Below are 19,595 nucleotides of genomic sequence, written 5' to 3'. Positions count from 1 at the left end.
ATATTTCAGTGCTTGTTGCTATCTGGAGTGCAGACCAACCAATAATGTGTCTTTTGAACATTAAAGGATGTAAACATGTTCTAGTAAAAACCCAAAATACAATTAAGAACCTGAGAATTAGCATAACATGCCCCCTTTAAGCCTCGACTGCACTTTATGTTCGTGTTCTAACATCAAGACGTGCTGACAGCCGATAAATAAAGATACAACAACAAGAAGAAGCCGTGCTTTTACACATCTCTTTAACTCCAGCTTCCTGACATACAGCCTGCATATTTAGCCTTGAAAACAGTAATGTTTTGTTCCCGAGCTCTGGAAGACATCATTAAACATCATTTGTAAGCATACATTACACTATACGCAGCAAATCGCCCATCTGGTGATTTTGGAGCTCGCTGTCTGGGAAACAATAAATCTATTGTATGGTTCCACGTAAAGAACACCACTAAAGTAACGCCTCCGTGTAGACATACGTCGAGTATATTAAACATAGCCGTGCGCACAGACTGTATGTAGTGTTAATAATGCAGTGTTTACACCTTGGCATTGAGCAGGCAGCACTGGCCCAGGGCTGCAAACTGGCAGGGCTGTGCAGTAATTAGGGGCGGTGTGTTGGGGATGTGAAGGCTTGCTGCGTATCACGCTGATACCACTGCCGGGCAGACCCGGTGTGTCGGCAGCAGGAGCGCCGACTGCTACACGAGGCCGCACCTTTCAGTCACAGCAGGAAGTCACACCTTTCACTTCAACAAGCTTCCCCCGGCCCGAGAGCTCGGCTGTTTACTCAGCGGCCCAAGAAGGGACACAGAGGATGTTAACGTGGTGACAGCAGTCGCTAACTGTTTTCACAACGTGAGCAAGGTGTGCGGTCCGTGTGTGTGCACGTGCACGCTCGTCTCTACCCTTTACTTTGGGTTACATGTTGCTGCAGGTGGGAATGTTTTGTTTTGTGTTAGTGTCTGTTTGTGATACATGGTAATAATAGTTTTTACATTTAAGTATATTTTATTTTAAAGTGTCCCTGTTGCAGAGGAACTGTGTATTCAGAGACACTTTTGATTCAGTCAAATGTCTGTTTTTATATCATTATCTTTATTTATGGAGTCGCACTGATTCCAGCAGTTAATGCACGACTTCCCTTTGCACGACGCTGAGATGAAAGGGTGAGACATTTGCAAATTGCACGATTTGTGTAAAGCAAAAACAGTTAAAGGCGCACACCAGAAACTTAGAACTCTTGCACGAGACGTTTTAGTCCCTAGCATGGGGTCAAGCTCCAAAAAACACACAATCTACATTTCCCAGAATGCAGCTGCCTTTTCTGTACTTCCTGCACAGCTTTAATACACAAACAATTCACTAGTGTAATCTGTCGGATCGTCACGGCTCTTAAAGGGCCACACAACGCATTTTACAACATGCCAACACTGACGTGTACTCAGTGTACTGCCCCTTTAAGAAGAATATGTTTTTAAACTATTTATATAGAGTTGTACCAACTGCACATCCTATTAGATGCTATGCATGAAAAGACTTTTCAACTATAATAATTAAACTGATATTTCCCTCCTTTATTCTCTTTATGACGACAACAACAGAAAAATAGCAACAACTTTGGTTTAATTGAAAGCCAAATCTCTGTCAGCTGTCGTGTTTGATGTCTTTATCATTTCCCCATCTTTCAAAGACTTGTTTACTGGCTACTGTGTGTGTCAGTGCATGAGTATTACTTTGAATTCATTAGTGCATATATATATATATATATATATATATATATACACACAAACACATATATATATATATATACTGCACTGCATACTTGCTTTGCCACTTGCAACGCCAACTGGAATCCTAACAGCCTCTTGCAACTCCGGTTGACATTAATTGATAATCAAACAAGCCTTCACATTAGACATTTATGAGATCAGCTGAATTATCTATTTAATGTAACCCAATTATATGCAACCCTTGTGCACCAATCAACAGTAATTCCCGACTCATAAATGACAGCTACAACGACAGATTTAATCAATAATAAACATTGATGAAAACTTGCGACCCGCTTAGAAAGAGGGTAATTAACAGGAAGAAAAAGTGCTGTGCTGAATTTATTCTTTCTTTAGGAAAATTGCTCTGTGATCCTCGTGGATTACGCCGTTCATAAGCAATCTCTTCTGTACGGCTGCTCACATTCCAGCACCAGGGAGAGTAAGTGTAAAACAAACATTCAATTTCCCGTTCACAATTAGGGATAGGCATTTATCATTAATCCTAACACAGGATTCAACTGCTGCAGCTCTTAATTACAACCTTATCATTTTTTTTAAAGTTGTTGCCAAGAAGCTAAATTTCATGAATAATTTAGTCGGCCTTTTTTCTCAGCGCAAACTAGACACCGGGCCGGAAACAAATCCATATACACGGCTTCACCTGTGTTTTAGGGGCCGGAGTGCACACTTCTTTGTTTTGCCTCACAGGGGACTCGAGCCGGGGAAAAAGGTCTGATATGAAATAAGATGCTAAGATGTGGTGGGCTTCTCTCGTCTCACATCCTCAGCAGAGGAATGTCACATCCTGCACGCTGAGAAGAACTTCAACGAACACATGTCAACAGAGCGGGCATCAAACGCAGCCTGTTAGACACGTTGGGGATTTCTGTTTGGGTTCAACACAGCTGCATGAAAGTCTTCTGACAAAATGGAGGTAAGTGTGCTCACAGGGGCACGCTGCTCTTACCAGTCTTGTAAAGAGGGGCACTCCCAAATGCCAGAGGTGATCGTTCAGCAGTCCGCCGTATACCACGTTCCCGAAGACGGCAATGTTTCCTGACTTACACAACGTGTTTCCTGCGGGGACACAGAGAAAACACAAGCGGGCGTCATTGGAACGGACAGGAAGCAGCCAGGGGCAACGGCGCACTCTGGGAGAAACAGAGAGGCAAATTCAATCAAAGGAAATCATTGCAGAGGAAGAGAAATAATAGAGAAGGCACCATTGATTGTTATAAATATGGATTTCAGAGGTTTATTGACCTTTCATGTAATGTCGAATACACATATGTTGCTCGTCCACCATCAATAAAGTTGCACGAGTGAGCCGAGCGGACGCAACGTCCGTACACAATGTGTCAGTGGGAACCTGCTGATGCTTCATCGTCACTTACACAAGTCCAGAAACAACGTGCACGTGCGTCTCCTGCAACACCTTTGATTACTTCACTTCACTATCACAAAGTCACAGTTAGCGTGAGAGATCGTAAACCGGACGCACAAACACGGTGAAAGTGACGTCAGATGTTTGTGTTACTAAACAAGCAACTGTTGCTGACGTGATACTGAGATCTGAAGCTGGAGGCTTTAAACAACGTGCACTTTCCAGAGCCAGATGTCATCCAAACCAGGTGACACCCCCCCCCCCCCCATGCTTATTGACAGCCATTAGCAGCCTACATGTAGCCGAGTGATGAGCCGTATCATCATCTACTTAAGTGTCATGTTTTATTTAGCCTAAAACTGATCTTGTGACATTTGTGTAATCTGTTCCCCTCGTCTGCAGTAAGTGAAGCTGCTGCGTGTCAATCCTTCACTGTGTGCGTGTGTGTGTGTGTGTGTGTGTGTGTGTGTGTGTGTGTGTGTGTGCGTGTGTGTGTGTGTGTGTGTGTGTGTGTGTGTGTGTGTGTGAGTGCGTGCGTTTACTCTCCGTATTCCAAGATGCACTCAAAGATATAACAGTTTCAACTATTTGTGATTTTAATTTAAGTAACGTTTACTTTGATAGCTTTTGAAAATTCTTCATTTCCTGTGAAGCTTTTTATCACACATGATACATCCAGGGTCGCCTCTGGAACTTAACAGGAGCAGGGGGCCAATAATAAAACCCACAAAACTCTCAGTTTACAGCAGGCACACGTATACGACTCATTTTTACTGCAACACAACTCGGAAGTTCCAGTAAACACTTTGTCTCTCCGAGTCAAATCAAAGGTTTACAAAGCAAAGCTTCATCAGTGTGTGCATGAGAGACACACACCATGCTGTCAAACCTCCCTATATATATATATAAGTGGTGTCCTCAGCACACAGTTCACCCTCTCAAAGACACTCTTAATTAGCTCAGTGCCAATGAGGGGCCTTCGCAAACAGAAACACACATGCATGCATGCCCACACACACACACACACACACGCACACACACACGTCCCCAAGAGTGTGATGTACTGCACACTGACGTCCCCATGTATGTGATGAATGCAGCTTATGGAGCAAGCAGCACAGAAAACACAGGTCCCCATTGTAATTTCTGCACAAAGGAACGCTGCAAAGGCACACCAGGGGTGGAGTGAAGCAGTGCTGACAAGCAGCACATGCATTATTTAAAAACAAAAGTAAAAAATGCCCATTAAAGTGTCAGTGGTGCTTTCGGCAGTGCTGGCTTGGGCGCGGTGTGCGTATTACTGTTATTAATGGGCCAGGCGTGGGGGGCATTTCTTCGGTGTGATTGCTCTGCTTTGCTGCTATCCGCGTTCAAGCCTCCCACTTCTCTTTTCTCTCCTCCATTCTCCAATTCTGTGTGTGTGTGTGTGTGTGTGTGTGTGTGTGTGTGTGTGTGTGGAAGAGGAACAGAAGAAGAGCATGATACAGACAGAGATGGAGAGACACGGCGAGACCCCGAGTGCACAGTCAATGAGCTCCTACAGCTAATATCATTTCACATTATTGAATGCATATTAAGGCAGCGAGACCTTGTCAGACGAACAGGAGCACCGGTGCTTATATCAAATTCTGATACGCCGTCACGGCCATGTCTAAGGAATGCCGGGAATGTAGTCAGCACATTGAAAATAAGTGCATAGCATTTTTCTTTGCAGTTTAAGATCAAGGGCTATACATTACCGCTACTGACACAGCAGAATGAGGTCATTGTGCATGTTGTAATTACAGCTGGGTAAACACTCAGCTCTCTGCTGCAACGCTGCAACGCAGAGCGTGCAGGGCTGATACAGAGAGGAGAGGGCATGAAGCAACCTCTTTAGATCTAACAGTGTTGGGAAATGTTTAATACATCAGTGGGAATAAATAAATTGAACAAAATGATCATTTGGTGTTTGCTATGATCAATTCCAGAGCAGCAACACATTGGAATCAATGCAGCGGATGTTTTACTGTTAACATAGTGCACAGACAATAAACACACATCCCTGACCTATTCCTCCAGCAGCAGCGCTGTGCTATTATTGATGGTGTTTACATGCAGCGAACAGAGCATGTAATCAAATTCTCCATATATGCATGCAGGAAATGTCACACAGAAGAGACAGCTTCATGCCCCCCCCCCCCCCCCCCCCCCCGTCAAAAAATCTGCACAGCTGTAAAAGTCGGTTGCTCTTAATTTATTTTTTATTTTTGGTTTATATAAAATGGATTCAACTCTGCATATCTGCACGAGGGGAGCAGCGGTAGTTCTGGTCCTTTTCATAAAGTCTACCCTAAAGTGATGACGTGCTGCTTGTTGCTTCTGGACGAGCGGCTGAAAATGTTGTTGTTTTGGTTGTTAATCCTGCTTTTTTAGGGCCCTTCTCAGCAGTTGGGAGTTCTCTCATCTGCAGACTCGACAGCATTGAGCCCAACCTCTGATTAATTATTAATTGTGTGATTAAAGTGTGCACTGGTGTGTGTGTGTGTGTGTGTGTGTGTGTGTGTGTGTGTGGCTTGAAAGGAAGGAATGCAACCTGCATTATCTACAACTGTTGCTTTTTATCCCTGCACTGATTTCTTCCTCCAGAAACTTGTATTTGAGAAGCAGGCGTTAACCTGCAGGTAACAAATGATTTAATACCCAAATCATGGGGCATGTACGGTAGCTGACAGATGAAGGGAAGGAGCTGTTGTTTTATTAAGTCACTGATGCCTCTTTCATTCTGTCTCAATTTTCTTTTGGCTGCAAGTCAGAGCTTTTTCTATTTTCTTCTTCGTCTCATTGCAGACATTCATGGGGAGTTGGGCCAATGTAGATTTCAAGGCGAGCGCTGCTCCCTATATTTCAGGATTGATTCTGTTTAATAATTATTCCGAATGCCGATATTCAACCTTCAACTTCCCCATCTTTCAAACTTTTCTAAAGAAGCAAATGTGAAGTCACTTCGGAATTTCAGCTCGTTCTCTTAAAACAAGGAGAGAGAAATGTGAAGAAGATGAGTTTACTGTGTACGAGAGTCTTCATCAGCAGATACAATCATGCAGATGGCTGCAGGAGAAACAACTTAATGTCCCACGAGAGAAATGTAAATATAAATATTAAAACTTGATGAGATGAGGAAGAGGTTTCACCAGGGTGTGACATCAAAGACTAACAGCTCTCCAACATTCAGTCCAGGAGTCAGAGATGCATTATGTAAAGAACATACATGACCAATACAGTCACAGATCACAGATCATATCGACTGATTGATGAATTATCTGGGTCATTTTTCATGCTGAAATACTAAATAATAAAATAACGGAGTAAAGAAACACATCGTGCTCATCACCTGCAGAATATCTGAGCAAAGGAATGGAAGAGAACCATGTGAGAGCGCTGTCAACATTATAGGTGACTGGGGTTATTTTGCTACATGTGTGAGTGTGTGTGAGTGTGTGAGTGTGTGTGAGTGTGTGTGAGTGTGTGAGTGTGTGTTTCCCCTCGTCCCCTGGCTCTGCCGTTGGAGGTGGGTCGCTTTAAGCATTTCAACTCCAGAATGTGCAGCTCATTTCTAGCAACGAGGCACATTGCTGCAATGCAATAAGGGAAAACAACACTTTTAATAATTCAGGCCCTGAGACTGTGAGGGGGGGTGAGGTGGAGGGTGGGGAGTGGGGGGGGGGGTGGAGGGAAGACGTCTTAAAGTACCGCAGAATGGCTCATTTAGCTCCTGCTACGCATTATTAAAGTTGTATCGAACCCCCTCCTGGGTCTTTCCCAAAGTTTTTCTTTTTTTTTTTCATTTTCCTCTTTCCCCCCAAAGCCTGCAAGGTAACCAATAACAGCTCCCAACATTTATAAACGACACAGTATCCTGCACCTTAGAGGAGGTAAACAATGGTGTAGCTCTTAATCTCTCTTTCTCCCTGCCCTCCCCGCTCACTAGTCCTCCGGTCCGGAATCTGTCAGTGCTTTATCCAGTTTGAACCGTAACACAGAGCCCTCGCTGTCCACATTATTTTCCGCCTGAGCGAAGCCCACGATGCATAAAGAATGTGGGGAATGAACCTTGTATGGAATCAAATTGAGTAATAAAAGCGTTTTCGCTGTGGCACTGATGGACGCATGATGGTACTGTTAAGGACGTGTTCAAAGGTACCGTAAATTGCCTCTGAGCCTGATGACAGTTTCCAGAGCAAAGAGAGTGAAGATGAATAAAGAAGAGAGGGAGGAAGGAATGCAGATACGCTTATTATATTGTGTTATCCTGGGAAAAGAACATGAATGCACACAACTGGTCAACCGGACCCGTTAAAACAATAATATAAAGTCTCCTTACCCCAAACAATCATCATCTTAGTCCATATTATTGATATATATGTGCACAGTGATATATTCAGTATGTGTTATGGCTGCATCATCCCATCAAAGGAGAATATTCCACGTTTTGTGCATCATTTATACAGATCTGTTATTTTTTATTTAGTGGATAAGAAAAATCTGCAGCTATTTGCCAAATTTCATGCGTCTGCGGATAAAAGCTACCAAAGCACCATTTATTAAACTATTTCAAATCCTCGCAGCGTGCTGGTCAGCCTTCGCACGAGGCTGTTTGTCTTTGGGAAAACTTGACATTTCAGAGATACCGCGCAAGGTTTTCAGCCGGCAGCAACAAATTATAATTATTATAATTTATGATCGCTGCTTACATTGCACAATACAATGGGATAAAAAAAAGTAAAAGCCTATTAAAATGTCCATTTAAGATATATAAACCATAAACTGCTGCAGAGATCTTAAATCAAAGTCCACTGAGAGACGCAGAGACAGAAGACAGGAGGTCAGGAGAGATGAGCAAGACAATGGATGTCAGATGTGTTATGATTGGCTGATATATTGTTGTTTTATGAGATATCAGTGTGTTGTTCACCTCCGAGATGATGGATGTGTTGTAGTTGGTGACAGTAAGTGATGCAACATGTTGATCAGACGCTGTAAGTAGTAGTTAAAGGACCAATTCTACATTTTGGGGAATAAACTATTTTGCGTTTGAGTTGCGTGTCTCTGCAATACTACAGTATGGTCTGAAGCAATGCTAAGCTAAGCTAGCTGGTGGTAGCTTCATATTTAATATACAGAAAGCCACAAAGCATGTGGAACTATTCCTTTAATGTTGAGACGCGTTTCAGAGGCTTCTGTGATCCAGGCACATTGAGCAGCTTAGCAGTGCTTTCACACAAACCTTTTAGGGAGGCTTATGCTGCGTTTAAGTCGTATTGGATGGATCGTAGCGATGGGAAAGATCCCCAAGGTAATGACGAGCGAGCGGTCAAGTCCTGAAGATGGTTGTGTGATTCCAGAGTCGGGAGTGTGAGGATTAAATACAGTTCGTTGGCAATATTTAAATTAAAGACGGCTTTTGTCTGATGTGACGCGCTCTTTTTAACACATAAATAGAAGAGGAGACATTGAACTGTTTCTACATGGCCATTTGAATAGTGAAAAAGAAAATGGTGGATTTGTTAGTTGTTATGGTAACGACATGCATTCAGTTGGGCCATAAAGCCATGCCATGCTAGCTAGCTAGCTAGCTAACAGACAGCTGTCTAGTTAGCTGGCTTGCTAATTACGTGACAAGAGTGTGTACATAAAGTATTAAGTTGAGTTCTACGCTTCGTACCGTTACTACTCCACACCTTGTTTTACTCCACATTTAAAAATATATATATAATGTATGTATATGTATTTATGTACAGTATGCATGCATATATATATATATATATATATATATATATATATATATATATACATACATATATACATACATATAGGCTATATATATATATATATATATATATATATATATATATATATATATGCATGCATATATACATATATATATATACATATATATATATATGCATACATATATATACACATATATATGTATGTATATATATATACACATATATTTATAGCCTATATGTATATATATATATATATATATATATATATATATATATATATATATATATATATATATATATATATATATATATATATATATATATATTGATAGCTGTGCTGTTCTCAGTAGATGGAGAGCGCTGAGTGAGAGGATGAAATGTAATGCCTTCACAGGCCTGACAGTGGTTTTGCAGGGCTGGTTGGTTTTGGTGGATAAAAGAAAACACAATTGACAAACAGCGTTTCATGAGAGTTTGATGAGAGGCCTCGTACATCAGAGCTGTACCAGTGCAGCCACCCGGCCTAAACGTCAGACTAACCAGTCAGACAGCTGCTTCGTCTCCCGCTGAGTGTCAGACTCTGACGCTCTTCCTGCTTCTGCCATCCAAGCTGACTAAACACAGACCCCGTTTTCCTCAAAGCTATGTAAATTACCCACGTTGCTAAGTGGATTCCTCTTCTTTTGTTATGAGCCGCCGGGCTGATTAGGGCCTATTTCTATCTACAGAATGTATACACACCTACATGCAGCAGAAAGCGTTACTCCCCATGGGGGATTCTCGGTGGTCTTCCCTTTCTCATAACACCCGCCCGCTTTAATAGAAGAGTTGTTGAATTTAGAGTGAAAGTAATGTACATTTCTCTGCTGTGGAAACTGAAGACGCAGCGGCAGAGCTCTCAACAAACACGCTTGATATTTGATTGCATAATGCGACCCATATGGCCAAAAGTAAGTGGACACGTCTGTCTACCTTGTGTGCTTTTGGTGTCGGCTGCTTGTTTACGGTTTCATACAATTAATGTCTCTTAGTTCTAATGAAGAGGCATTTTTATACATCTCAGTTCCTCGGGGGTTGGGACATGTGCAAAGAATTGGAAGTTCAATCGGTTTAAATATCAGGTTTGTGGTTGAACTGGTCACAACCGGTTATGTCAGGTTCACATGCATTAAGGAGTCACATGACTAACAGGTGTTGAACTCACGCTTTTAGACGATAATGTAATTGCAACAGTTTGCACAACGCGTCGTGCACGCTTCCTAAATGAACGCTTTTCCCAGTTCTGTATGCGTCTCTTCCTTTGTTCTCTTCATGTGACACTCTACGAGAAGTGACTCCTGGCTCTATTTAATCACTCCTCATTAGTGCACAGGCCCTTTCACTTACAGTGGAGGGATTAATAAGTCACCATTCGCTGGCCGGGATACAGGGACAGGGTGGCGTGCTGCGGTGGGGCAACGACTGGAAGTAGTGCTGTGACCCCTCCTGGGTCTAATGCGAAGCAGCGAGGATGACGAGGAAGGGGGATGACAGGAGGAGGGGTGATCTTGGACTCATTATAATAATTACTATTATTATCGGTAAAGTGTTTTGTTGATGTTGTGGAATCATACTAAAAACAGAAACCCTATCTGCTACAGTCATTTCCATCGCGTCTTATCATTATCTCTTCATTATCGTTATCACCGGTACGATCGGTCACGGCATTATTATCCTAATTGTTCTCAGCATCATCGCAACATACTGCAGCTAATGACAACCTCAAGATGTGGAGAGAAGGGGCTTTTTTAATGCAGAGATAAATAATGCCAAATGCAAAACGACCAATGAAAGATGTGTGAACTGCCCATCTGGCTGGAAACGCTGTGGAGAAAGAAGCGAGAGGATAGAAACCAAAAGGCGTTTTGATGTCTCAGTCTGGATGCGCGTTGGCACCGAGCGAGGGCCTCGGGATTCCATCAGACTATTGATTGTTACCAATGCTCGAGTCCTGCTTTACTACCCTTATAAACAATCTCTCTGTCAAGCACACTATAGGGCAACAAATGATTTTATTTCATAGATTTTTGGATTTGACTGATGAATTATTCATTGATGTTCTATCCTTGGTGCAACAGACGGGGAGAGGGTGTTGAAAAGGACAAAGAAAGTTCAAAATGTATCATACACAAGCTGGATACATATGGCGTCTCTCCCAGCAGCCCACCTCAGACCTGCTTTGTCAACATCAGCCTGAGTGAGAACTCCCAGGGGCCGACAAATCTCCTGTAATCTGCCAGACCTCCCCTCCATGTCCGGCGCTGTTGTTTTCCTGTATTCTTCTAAGTGTTATTGAGTTTACAAACTCTGAAAAATTGTTATCAATTTGGATCCAGTCCAGCACCTGTGAAACCCACAGTGTGGCTGGTTCCTTTCCTTACGCAGACTTTAGTGCCGCACACTCACAGCCCAGATGTTGGGGGTAATGTGACAGTAAAACTACAGAAAGATGTTTGCAGGCACTAAAGATTTCACACTTTATATTTTGTGATGTTTTCTGTTTTGTAAGGTGTTTAACTGTGGAGGTCAATTGCTGCTCCCTCATGTGTTTAGTTGGAGGTGTGTGTGTGTGTGTGTGTGTGTGTGTGTGTGTGTGTGTGTGTGTTTGATGTCCTTGGCTGGCGGCTGATGACGTCTGTTTGTTTAAGATCTCAGGGAGCCACAGGTGGATCGCATTAGTGATCCTGCATTGGGGAAACACTGGGCAGCAGCAGCAGCAGCAGCAGCAGCAGCAGCAGCAGCAGCAGCAGCAGCAGCAGCAGCAGCAGCAGCAGCAGCAGCAGCAGCTCGTACTGGTGGTGGTGGGTTCTATAAAATATCAAAGTGCATCGATCAGTCTGACCTCATAGCGTAGCCACGCTTAGCAGACAGGCGGGGTTAAACCCAGTCGAGAGAGGAAAACAAACACTTCACAGCAGCGTTTGGCTGATTTTCCAACAGAATGCTTTTTGCTGCTTCTCCGCTTACAATAAAAATACATAATAATGCAGCTACTTTGTGCATGCAAAGCACCAGCTGGAGCTGTGCTGAAATTAACTTTAATGCCATTCTCTCTTGTCTGAGAGACAGAGGCTGAATAATGTAGCAGCGGTAGCTCACATCCTGAAAAAACGCCAAAATCACAGGGGATGATGATTGTTGCATCGCGCCTGGCATTCGTGTTGTATCCAGTATCGGACCAAGGCACTCTCAATTGCACCCTGGAGGCTGGAGCCTGCTAACTGAAGAGAAACCAGGTCAACTGATAGGGGAATTGTGTTGTTATCTTTATATGTGCATGCTGCAGATACAGTGGCAGAGCTCTCGCTAGCAGCTCGCAACATTTTACAAAGCAATCAGGGCCTGTTATCGACGCATGGGTAGCAGGGCTAAACTACAGTAATCCACTTCATGTTTACTAATGAATCGCCATTTAGGGACGCAGCTCAATTCTTCACCAGGCTGAGGGCGGGGCCAACACTTTGGTGAATTCACATCCGAGGGAGGAAACGCGAGCACGAGGGGTGAACAGCAGCCTCCCAGACTTGACATCCCATCATGAGGGGGGCCGCTGGCTGGGCGGCTTGCTGGCAATGCAGAGTCTGTTTGTTGTGCATCCATCAACCTCGGTGTCCTGCCCAGGAGCCGATCGATAGCCAACACAAAAGCTCATTGATGACAGACAGCTCTTGACAAACATATAGCATTTTTTCTGTCTAGTATAGCAATAATCTCCAAGGTCACTGTGAGTCATTCAACGGCGGGCCGGGACAAGAGCAGCTCATACCGAGTCGTCTCTGTCTTTTCACGCCGGGGAACAAAAAGGTCTGATGCATTTTAAGTCAGCGCTGAAAGCTCTTGGCACATTGTTAGGCAGCTGTACACAAAGAGAATGAAAGCACACATACTTGACAAGTGGTGAAGCTGGCCTGACATGCCACTGACTGACAGCAAAACCCCCAAGGACACATAACTAGCCCCGTACTTACTGGTGTAATGAAAGGCCAAATTAGTGCACATTCTCGCTCAGCATGAGCTCAAATACAAACGTCAGTTAATGTAATAATAATAATAATAATAATGCTTATATGAGAAATATTAATGTTCGGCTTCCTTCTTGCACCAGTTAGTTTGTGTGACAGCTGAGGAGATGGACACACACACACACACACACACACACACACACACACACACACACACACACTCTCACACTACAGGTGTGTTAGGGCACAGACTTGGAGTTATAATAGGAGGGCCAGGCTCCCCCCTCCAGGCCATCCTGCCAGCTGGCCGGACTGAGTGTGACTGATGCCCGAGCGAGGCAGCCCCATTAGGGAAGTGCTGGTGGTGAGTGCAGGATAGCTCAGGTAATTAAAGCCAAACCAAAGCAGGCAGACGAGGCGGGGGCTCCCAGATTTATGTGGCAGAGTAATGCACATACTGAAGTGAGCTCGCCATCAAAAGGCCTCCCTCACTTACAAACAGTCTCAAGAGGCATTAGCTTCCTCACCACTCTGATGCAGCCTATTACTCTCGCCTTCTCCATCTTGTTCTTCGTTTAACGGTTTTGTTTTGGACCCCTGATCCACTCTGTGACTCTATCAGATAAAACATCCCCATCTTTGAAGATTAGGACTACATTTAGGTTTGTGCCAGTCATCTGATATTGTTAGTAAAAACCACATTCAGATGAAAAGATACCCTCCGATTGTGCACAAGGTTTGATTTGGGACGTGGAACAAGCCTCGTGTCTAACCTCTAGTGGATTTATATCGACCGACACGTAGTTGTGGAAGGGCACCATTGTTTTAGAGAATATGAAAATATTGTATCAAATGAATATGTCCACAAAAACTGTTGGGTGTTCCCTCAGTGTTCGATTTCATGAGAGTCACAGAAAATAAATTAAGAAAACATGAGATTTACATCAATTTCAAATTATTGCCACCATTACAAAAACAATCTAATCATAATTATAATGGTAATAATAAAGAAATAATAATCATCATCATCATAATAACGAAGATTATAATAATAATCATAATAATAATAATTATAATCGTAATAATAAAGAAATAATAATCATCATCATCATAATGACGAAGATTATAATAATAATCATAATAATAATAAAATAATTATGGATTCCTGACTTTTTGTAATGTAATATTAAATAATTAATTAATGTTGTAAAAGCCGAAAGCACAGATTTAAACTGCTTCTTTAACATTGACATCTAAAAAAAGGAACTATTTACACACAATGGCATTAACTCAAAGTGATGATTATTTATTATTAGTTGTTTCATTTCATTTCTTTTACTTTGAAGCTGCTTTGTTCAAAGTTAAACTTTGAATCCGTGTGTGTTGTCTTGTAAAGCACTTTGTAACTTGTTTTAAAAAGTGCTATATAAATAAAGTTTATCATTATGATTGTTATTTGTATATAGTGCCTGATTTCAAACAGGAATCAATCCTTTGTGATTAAAACATCCACAAGTGGAAGGAGTGTAAACTCCTCCCTGGTGACAGAAGCATTGTTCGGTCCGTGTCCCTGAAGTGACGGGGATCGCTGCTGGATCTCTGCTCACACTTATAGTGACACAAAAGCTTAAAGTGGAGCTTGGCTAAGTGCAGCTGTGATGTTTGCCACACCTTGTCACATTCTCCTGACACCCATTAACATGATGTTGAGCATTTTGTGAAATGGTAACGGCGTGTCTGAGTGCGAGATACAGTTCTGAAGTCAGCACTGTCAAGAAACTGTCAGAATAAAATCTGAAAGATGAAGCTCTGCGAGGAAACCGACCACACTCGGCGTCGAGGTTTTTGGTCGATCCCACCTGTCAGCCTGCACATCAGTTACCGATACGGGTCCTTGTTAGCTGACTGATGATGTGAATGGCTTTGGACTACCTGCTGCTGTGGCTCGGCTTATTTCTGACCGTAGCATAAGCCAACCTCGCTGATCACGTGTGTTGGAGCATGGATCAGGGGTGACTGAGTGACTGTAAGGTAGCATGCAGTAAATCCAACCTCCCGTCAGATCACATTTCATTCCCATCTCCACAGATGGATAAGATAGCCTTGACACACAGACGTATCAGATGGACAATGCTTAGATCGTCAAACAGAAAAACAGATCAGCGGGAGAGAATGAGAGACGGCCAGCCGAGTCCTCTGGAGGGAGAGCCAATGAGAGAAAAGCCAGATGGGCAGACAAGCATAGAGTAAATCATGGAGAAGCTCCTCAATGCCAGAGCGGTATGGAGGATGGCAGCGCGGGTTGGGAAGAGTTAGCCGCAGTGTGCACCAGCTAGCATTATCAATGCTGACAGGCAGACAACCCGTTTATAAGGAGAGGAAAAAAAGCATCAAGGAAATCCTGCTCTTGTCTATCCCCAATTGAATTACTGCCATGATCCAAAGATGGGAGGGGTGAGGTGGCGTGAGGGGGTGCGGGATAATATTCTTTGACGAGAGGGGCCGCTCCAAATGCGCACAGAAAATGTATATCCATACGGTGCATCCCTCAGGGCTCACATCTCACAACTTTGCCCATCTATTTTTATTTGTTCCCCGTGCTTCTAGTTAATGCAGTGCTGCAGCCTACAAAATGGAGAAAGGGGAGGGAAGGGGAGAGCAGAAAAGGGGGAGGAGGGTGCAAAGAGATGCACTGCTGGGAGGCGTAGATCGCATGACCCCTGCGATGTTGTCGGAATACTAATGTCCCACAAAGTTCCCCTGCAAAAAGGAACAAAGTGCAAAGAGGGGTGTGTGGTAGGGAAGCACATGCACAACACATTCAGGTGCATGCACACACACACACACACACACACACACACACATGCATGTGTGTGTGTGTGTGTGTGTGTGCATGACATCCACCAGTTCCACGCACCCACGGGACAGAGGGAATGGTGAAATCTCGGGGAAGGCCGAAGGGGAAGAGTGTCCGCCAAATGAGACCCTTTGGGGTGCCGTCAAGATGACAAGACGCCTGGTCCGGTACCAGTTCAGCCAAACACAGCCTGTGATCACTGAGCCATATCGTACATGTGCAGGACGCAAACATCACTCCCTCGTGGGCCTTACATGATGATTCGGATTTTATTTGTGCAGTTTTGAGCATCATTTCTGTCACTCAACAGCGTTGTGCTCACGTCACGCAGGACAGGAAGTAATCAGACCTCTCAAAAGTGTCTTCTGGAGGTTAAAGAAGTGATTGCCCGTGAAATATCCCTAATAATCTCTCATTGCACAGGAAACTAGGGTTTCGCCCCTCTTAGTCGATTAGTGGACTAATTGGTCGTTTTGGTTTTAGTAGTCAATTAAAAGATTGTGAATGTTTTCCTGCTGAATGATTCGTTCCCGAGCACGTCTCTGGTAAACACCACAGTTAAACATGGATTCTTCTGCTGATAAGTCGACAAAATCGTGTGAGTGTTAGTCGACCAAGAGTTTCTTTAGTCGAAGACAGCCCTACAGGAAACCGAGTGCATGAATCAGGGGTTCTGGCAGGGGGGGGGGGGGCTTTTAATAGATTTGCAGACGGCCGTATCTGCCACTAAACACTGGAGTGCTTGTGTTTTAGCTCTCAGAGAGACTCGGGGAGAATTTGTTGTATGACTGCCGATACTTTCCCTCACTCGTCAGTGAGCAAGAAATAGGAAATGATGCATAAGTATCAAGGATTTACTGTCACATACAGTACGGCTGTCACCACGCCGAGGTGCATCACGATGATATACGCCTCCCATCCTCCATTTCTACTGAATGTCTTTATAACTCTGCATTAACCCAAATCCCCGGCTAGCACTGGGAGGTATCAGCGGGGGTTTGAAGGTGGGGTATTTCCTCAGTTACACCTGCCTATTACGCTTGCTACTCAACTTAATGGCACTCCCCGGCACCCGCACGTCTTGGTGAAGATCATTTTCTTGACAAAATGCTCAACTCAGGAAGCTATTCTGCTATATTTTCAGAACACCTGTACATAAGTGTGTCTGGTTGAAAAACTGAAGTCTACACAATGGCTCTCATTATTAACAATTTCTTCCGCTCAACACCTCAGCTGCTATCAGTGGGTGACACAGTTTGAAATATGCAACAAGGCTGTTTTTAAATTGGGAGGGAACCTTGTTTTAACAGGCGAACACACACTGAAACACAAATATATTTCAGATGTTAATACCAAGATATAAACATGTGACTGTAGCAACAAAGCCACTAACTCATTAATCAGGACAGACCATTTGGAATGAGCCAATTGAACACATGCTGCTTAGCTAATCCAACACATTTCTGTACGCCATTGATTTCATTTGACCATTATTGTCCGAGGTTGTGACCAAAATTAGATGCAGCCTGGCTAATTATATGACAGTCGGCAGCTAATTATCCGGCTGTAGCGAGGCAAGAGAGAGGGAGCGAGAAACCTCCTACGACCTCTCGCAAACTAGTCATCTGCACGACTCGCGATAGAGACCGCAGCCAGGGTGGGGATCAGGTTGAGTGATTCCACTTAAGATCTGAAGCAGGTTCCTCGAGAGAAACGCAGCGAAATGAAGCTGAATGTAAAAACCCAGCGAGGCTCCAGAAAACTCTCCGGCTTCACAATAAACCAGGAGAGAGAAAAAAAGGAAATGAAAAGAGAAACATGCTCGGCCTGATTTTCATCTGATGGAAATTATTTCCATCATTCACCTGACGGCGGGAGGACTCCGCAGACAGAGCCAGCAGACCGTAACACACACTGTGTAGTCAGTCAGCCAAACAAATGACTGGAAGATCACGCATAATAGCAAATTAGCTCTGGTGCTACTTCCCGTGGATCAGAGGCTGTTTGGGTTTTTTGCCGTTTGGCAGAGATTCATGAGGAGATGTCAGCGTTGACGTCGTGGAGCAGGAGGGGAGATCGGGGGGGGGGGGGGTTACTGTTAGAAGACAACTCCTGAGGTCAGAGGTCAGGAAGACGAACCCGCCTCAGATACACTAATTACCCAGGAGGCTACACCCAGCCTGCTGCTCACACACAGGGATGAGCTTCGCTGCACAAATGACACACACATGCACCAACTAACATATTTCATACAACTGTCCGAACTGTGATGAAATATCTCCGCGGTCCGTTCGTACCAACGACTACAAATACCAAATATTGTCTAGCCCCCCTACATGTGTGTGTATCTGAGTTCTATCCTTGTGGACAGGACATTCAGAGACGTCTCTTTAGGCTCTGAGGATCTGGTATAGGAAACTAAACGACTTCCTTTTTTGTAGCATTTCCTGAATGAAACAAATATGCTGAAGTCATGTTCGCACCTCTTTAATGTCTGCATGAACTGCACTTTGAATTGCATTTGTCAGAGACTAGATATTATATAAGTTCTTGCATATGAAGAGACATCAATACAACAAGATGTGCAGATGAAACAAAACCGATATAAAGATTCAACCTTCCTCAGCCCCTGCATCGGCCCGCCCCCGAGTGTAAAGGAGTAACACAAGCACAATCCTTTCCTAACTCTGTTGTATTTGTCTGAAGCACGGAGGTGGCGGACCAGGAGACGATGATATGAATCGTTTTTTGTAATAGTCATTTGCAACAGCTTCGGATGGCACTTATAAATGATGGAGTTCAATCATGCTCAAATGTGTCATGTTGGACGGCACTGACTAATGACCTAGTCCGTCATTTAGTTTGGAGGAACAACCTAAACGTTACTGATGGCCTCGCAATACAAAACTTTCCTCATACTGTCATTTATGGGGGTCAATGTGGAAAACTTGTGTAAGATGTTAAGTGGACTCATGAATGTTTACAGAGCTGTACTCGAACGCATCACGGAACAACTGGTGTTTTGATATTGTCCTTCTTCTTGCTGTGCAAAAGCAATGATTTGTCTTTTCTCTCCTGCCTCCACAGGCATCCATGAGGTACTGTATATATGCCAGATAACCCTTCCCCCCCCCCCCCCTTCCCCTCATGCATGACCCCGGAAGCACTTTGACAGGAAGCCCCCAGCAGGCTCAGGGTGCCGACGGGCCGGGCCGCCTGGCTCTCGGTAAACAATCTGCATGTTTGTGTGAGCGATGGGCACGTCGTTTGTTTTGCTAATGGGTGTTTTTCTCCTTCACACTCCGCGGGGAGTGCTATCTAATGAGCCGCCCACCCGCGCGTTCCCTCCTGCAGCCCCGGTGCCCTGAGTGTGCGGCTTTAACCCCGGTGCAGAGGAGGATGGATCACAGGGGCTGGGGCTACACACACACACTGAAACACACATATGCAGAGGCCAAAAGAAGAAGACACATATAACTAAACTCAACTAAACACACGCAGAGGAAGGAGGAGGAGAGAGATCTAAAAATATGTTTCATAGAATATGTTACACATCTTTAAATATTGATAAGCCGATGCAGGGGGAAAAGTACCCACGTGAATATACATATAATATATGTAGCTATTCCCGGGCTAATGCACAAGAATCTTTGCTTACACATGTGGACATTCATGAACTGACAAGATCTTGGGATAGTTCAGCTGTAGCGCTCTCTAATGCACCAGAGAGGACGTTAAATATACATGTGAACCTATGAAGCCAGGGCAGCGGGTTCTCAGTAACATATCACACAGGGGGATGTCACGCAAGGC

General features: G+C 43.8%; 1 protein-coding gene across 8 annotated transcripts in view; it reads right to left on the bottom strand.

The window, feature by feature from the left end:
• The window catches only part of LOC115011626 (RNA binding protein fox-1 homolog 3-like), a 332,138-nt gene that overhangs the window by 114,734 nt on the left and 197,809 nt on the right, over window positions 1–19,595 (bottom strand). For all 8 annotated transcript variants that reach the window (XM_029436774.1, XM_029436770.1, XM_029436772.1 and 5 more), the window contains one exon: window positions 2,737–2,846. In XM_029436774.1, coding sequence (XP_029292634.1) covers window positions 2,737–2,846 — 110 coding nt within the window. The remainder of the gene's footprint in view (window positions 1–2,736; window positions 2,847–19,595) is intronic.

This window comes from Cottoperca gobio, chromosome 8 (assembly GCF_900634415.1).
Source record: "Cottoperca gobio chromosome 8, fCotGob3.1, whole genome shotgun sequence".
Taxonomy (NCBI): domain Eukaryota; kingdom Metazoa; phylum Chordata; class Actinopteri; order Perciformes; family Bovichtidae; genus Cottoperca; species Cottoperca gobio.
This window is presented reverse-complemented; position numbering and strand designations above follow the sequence as displayed.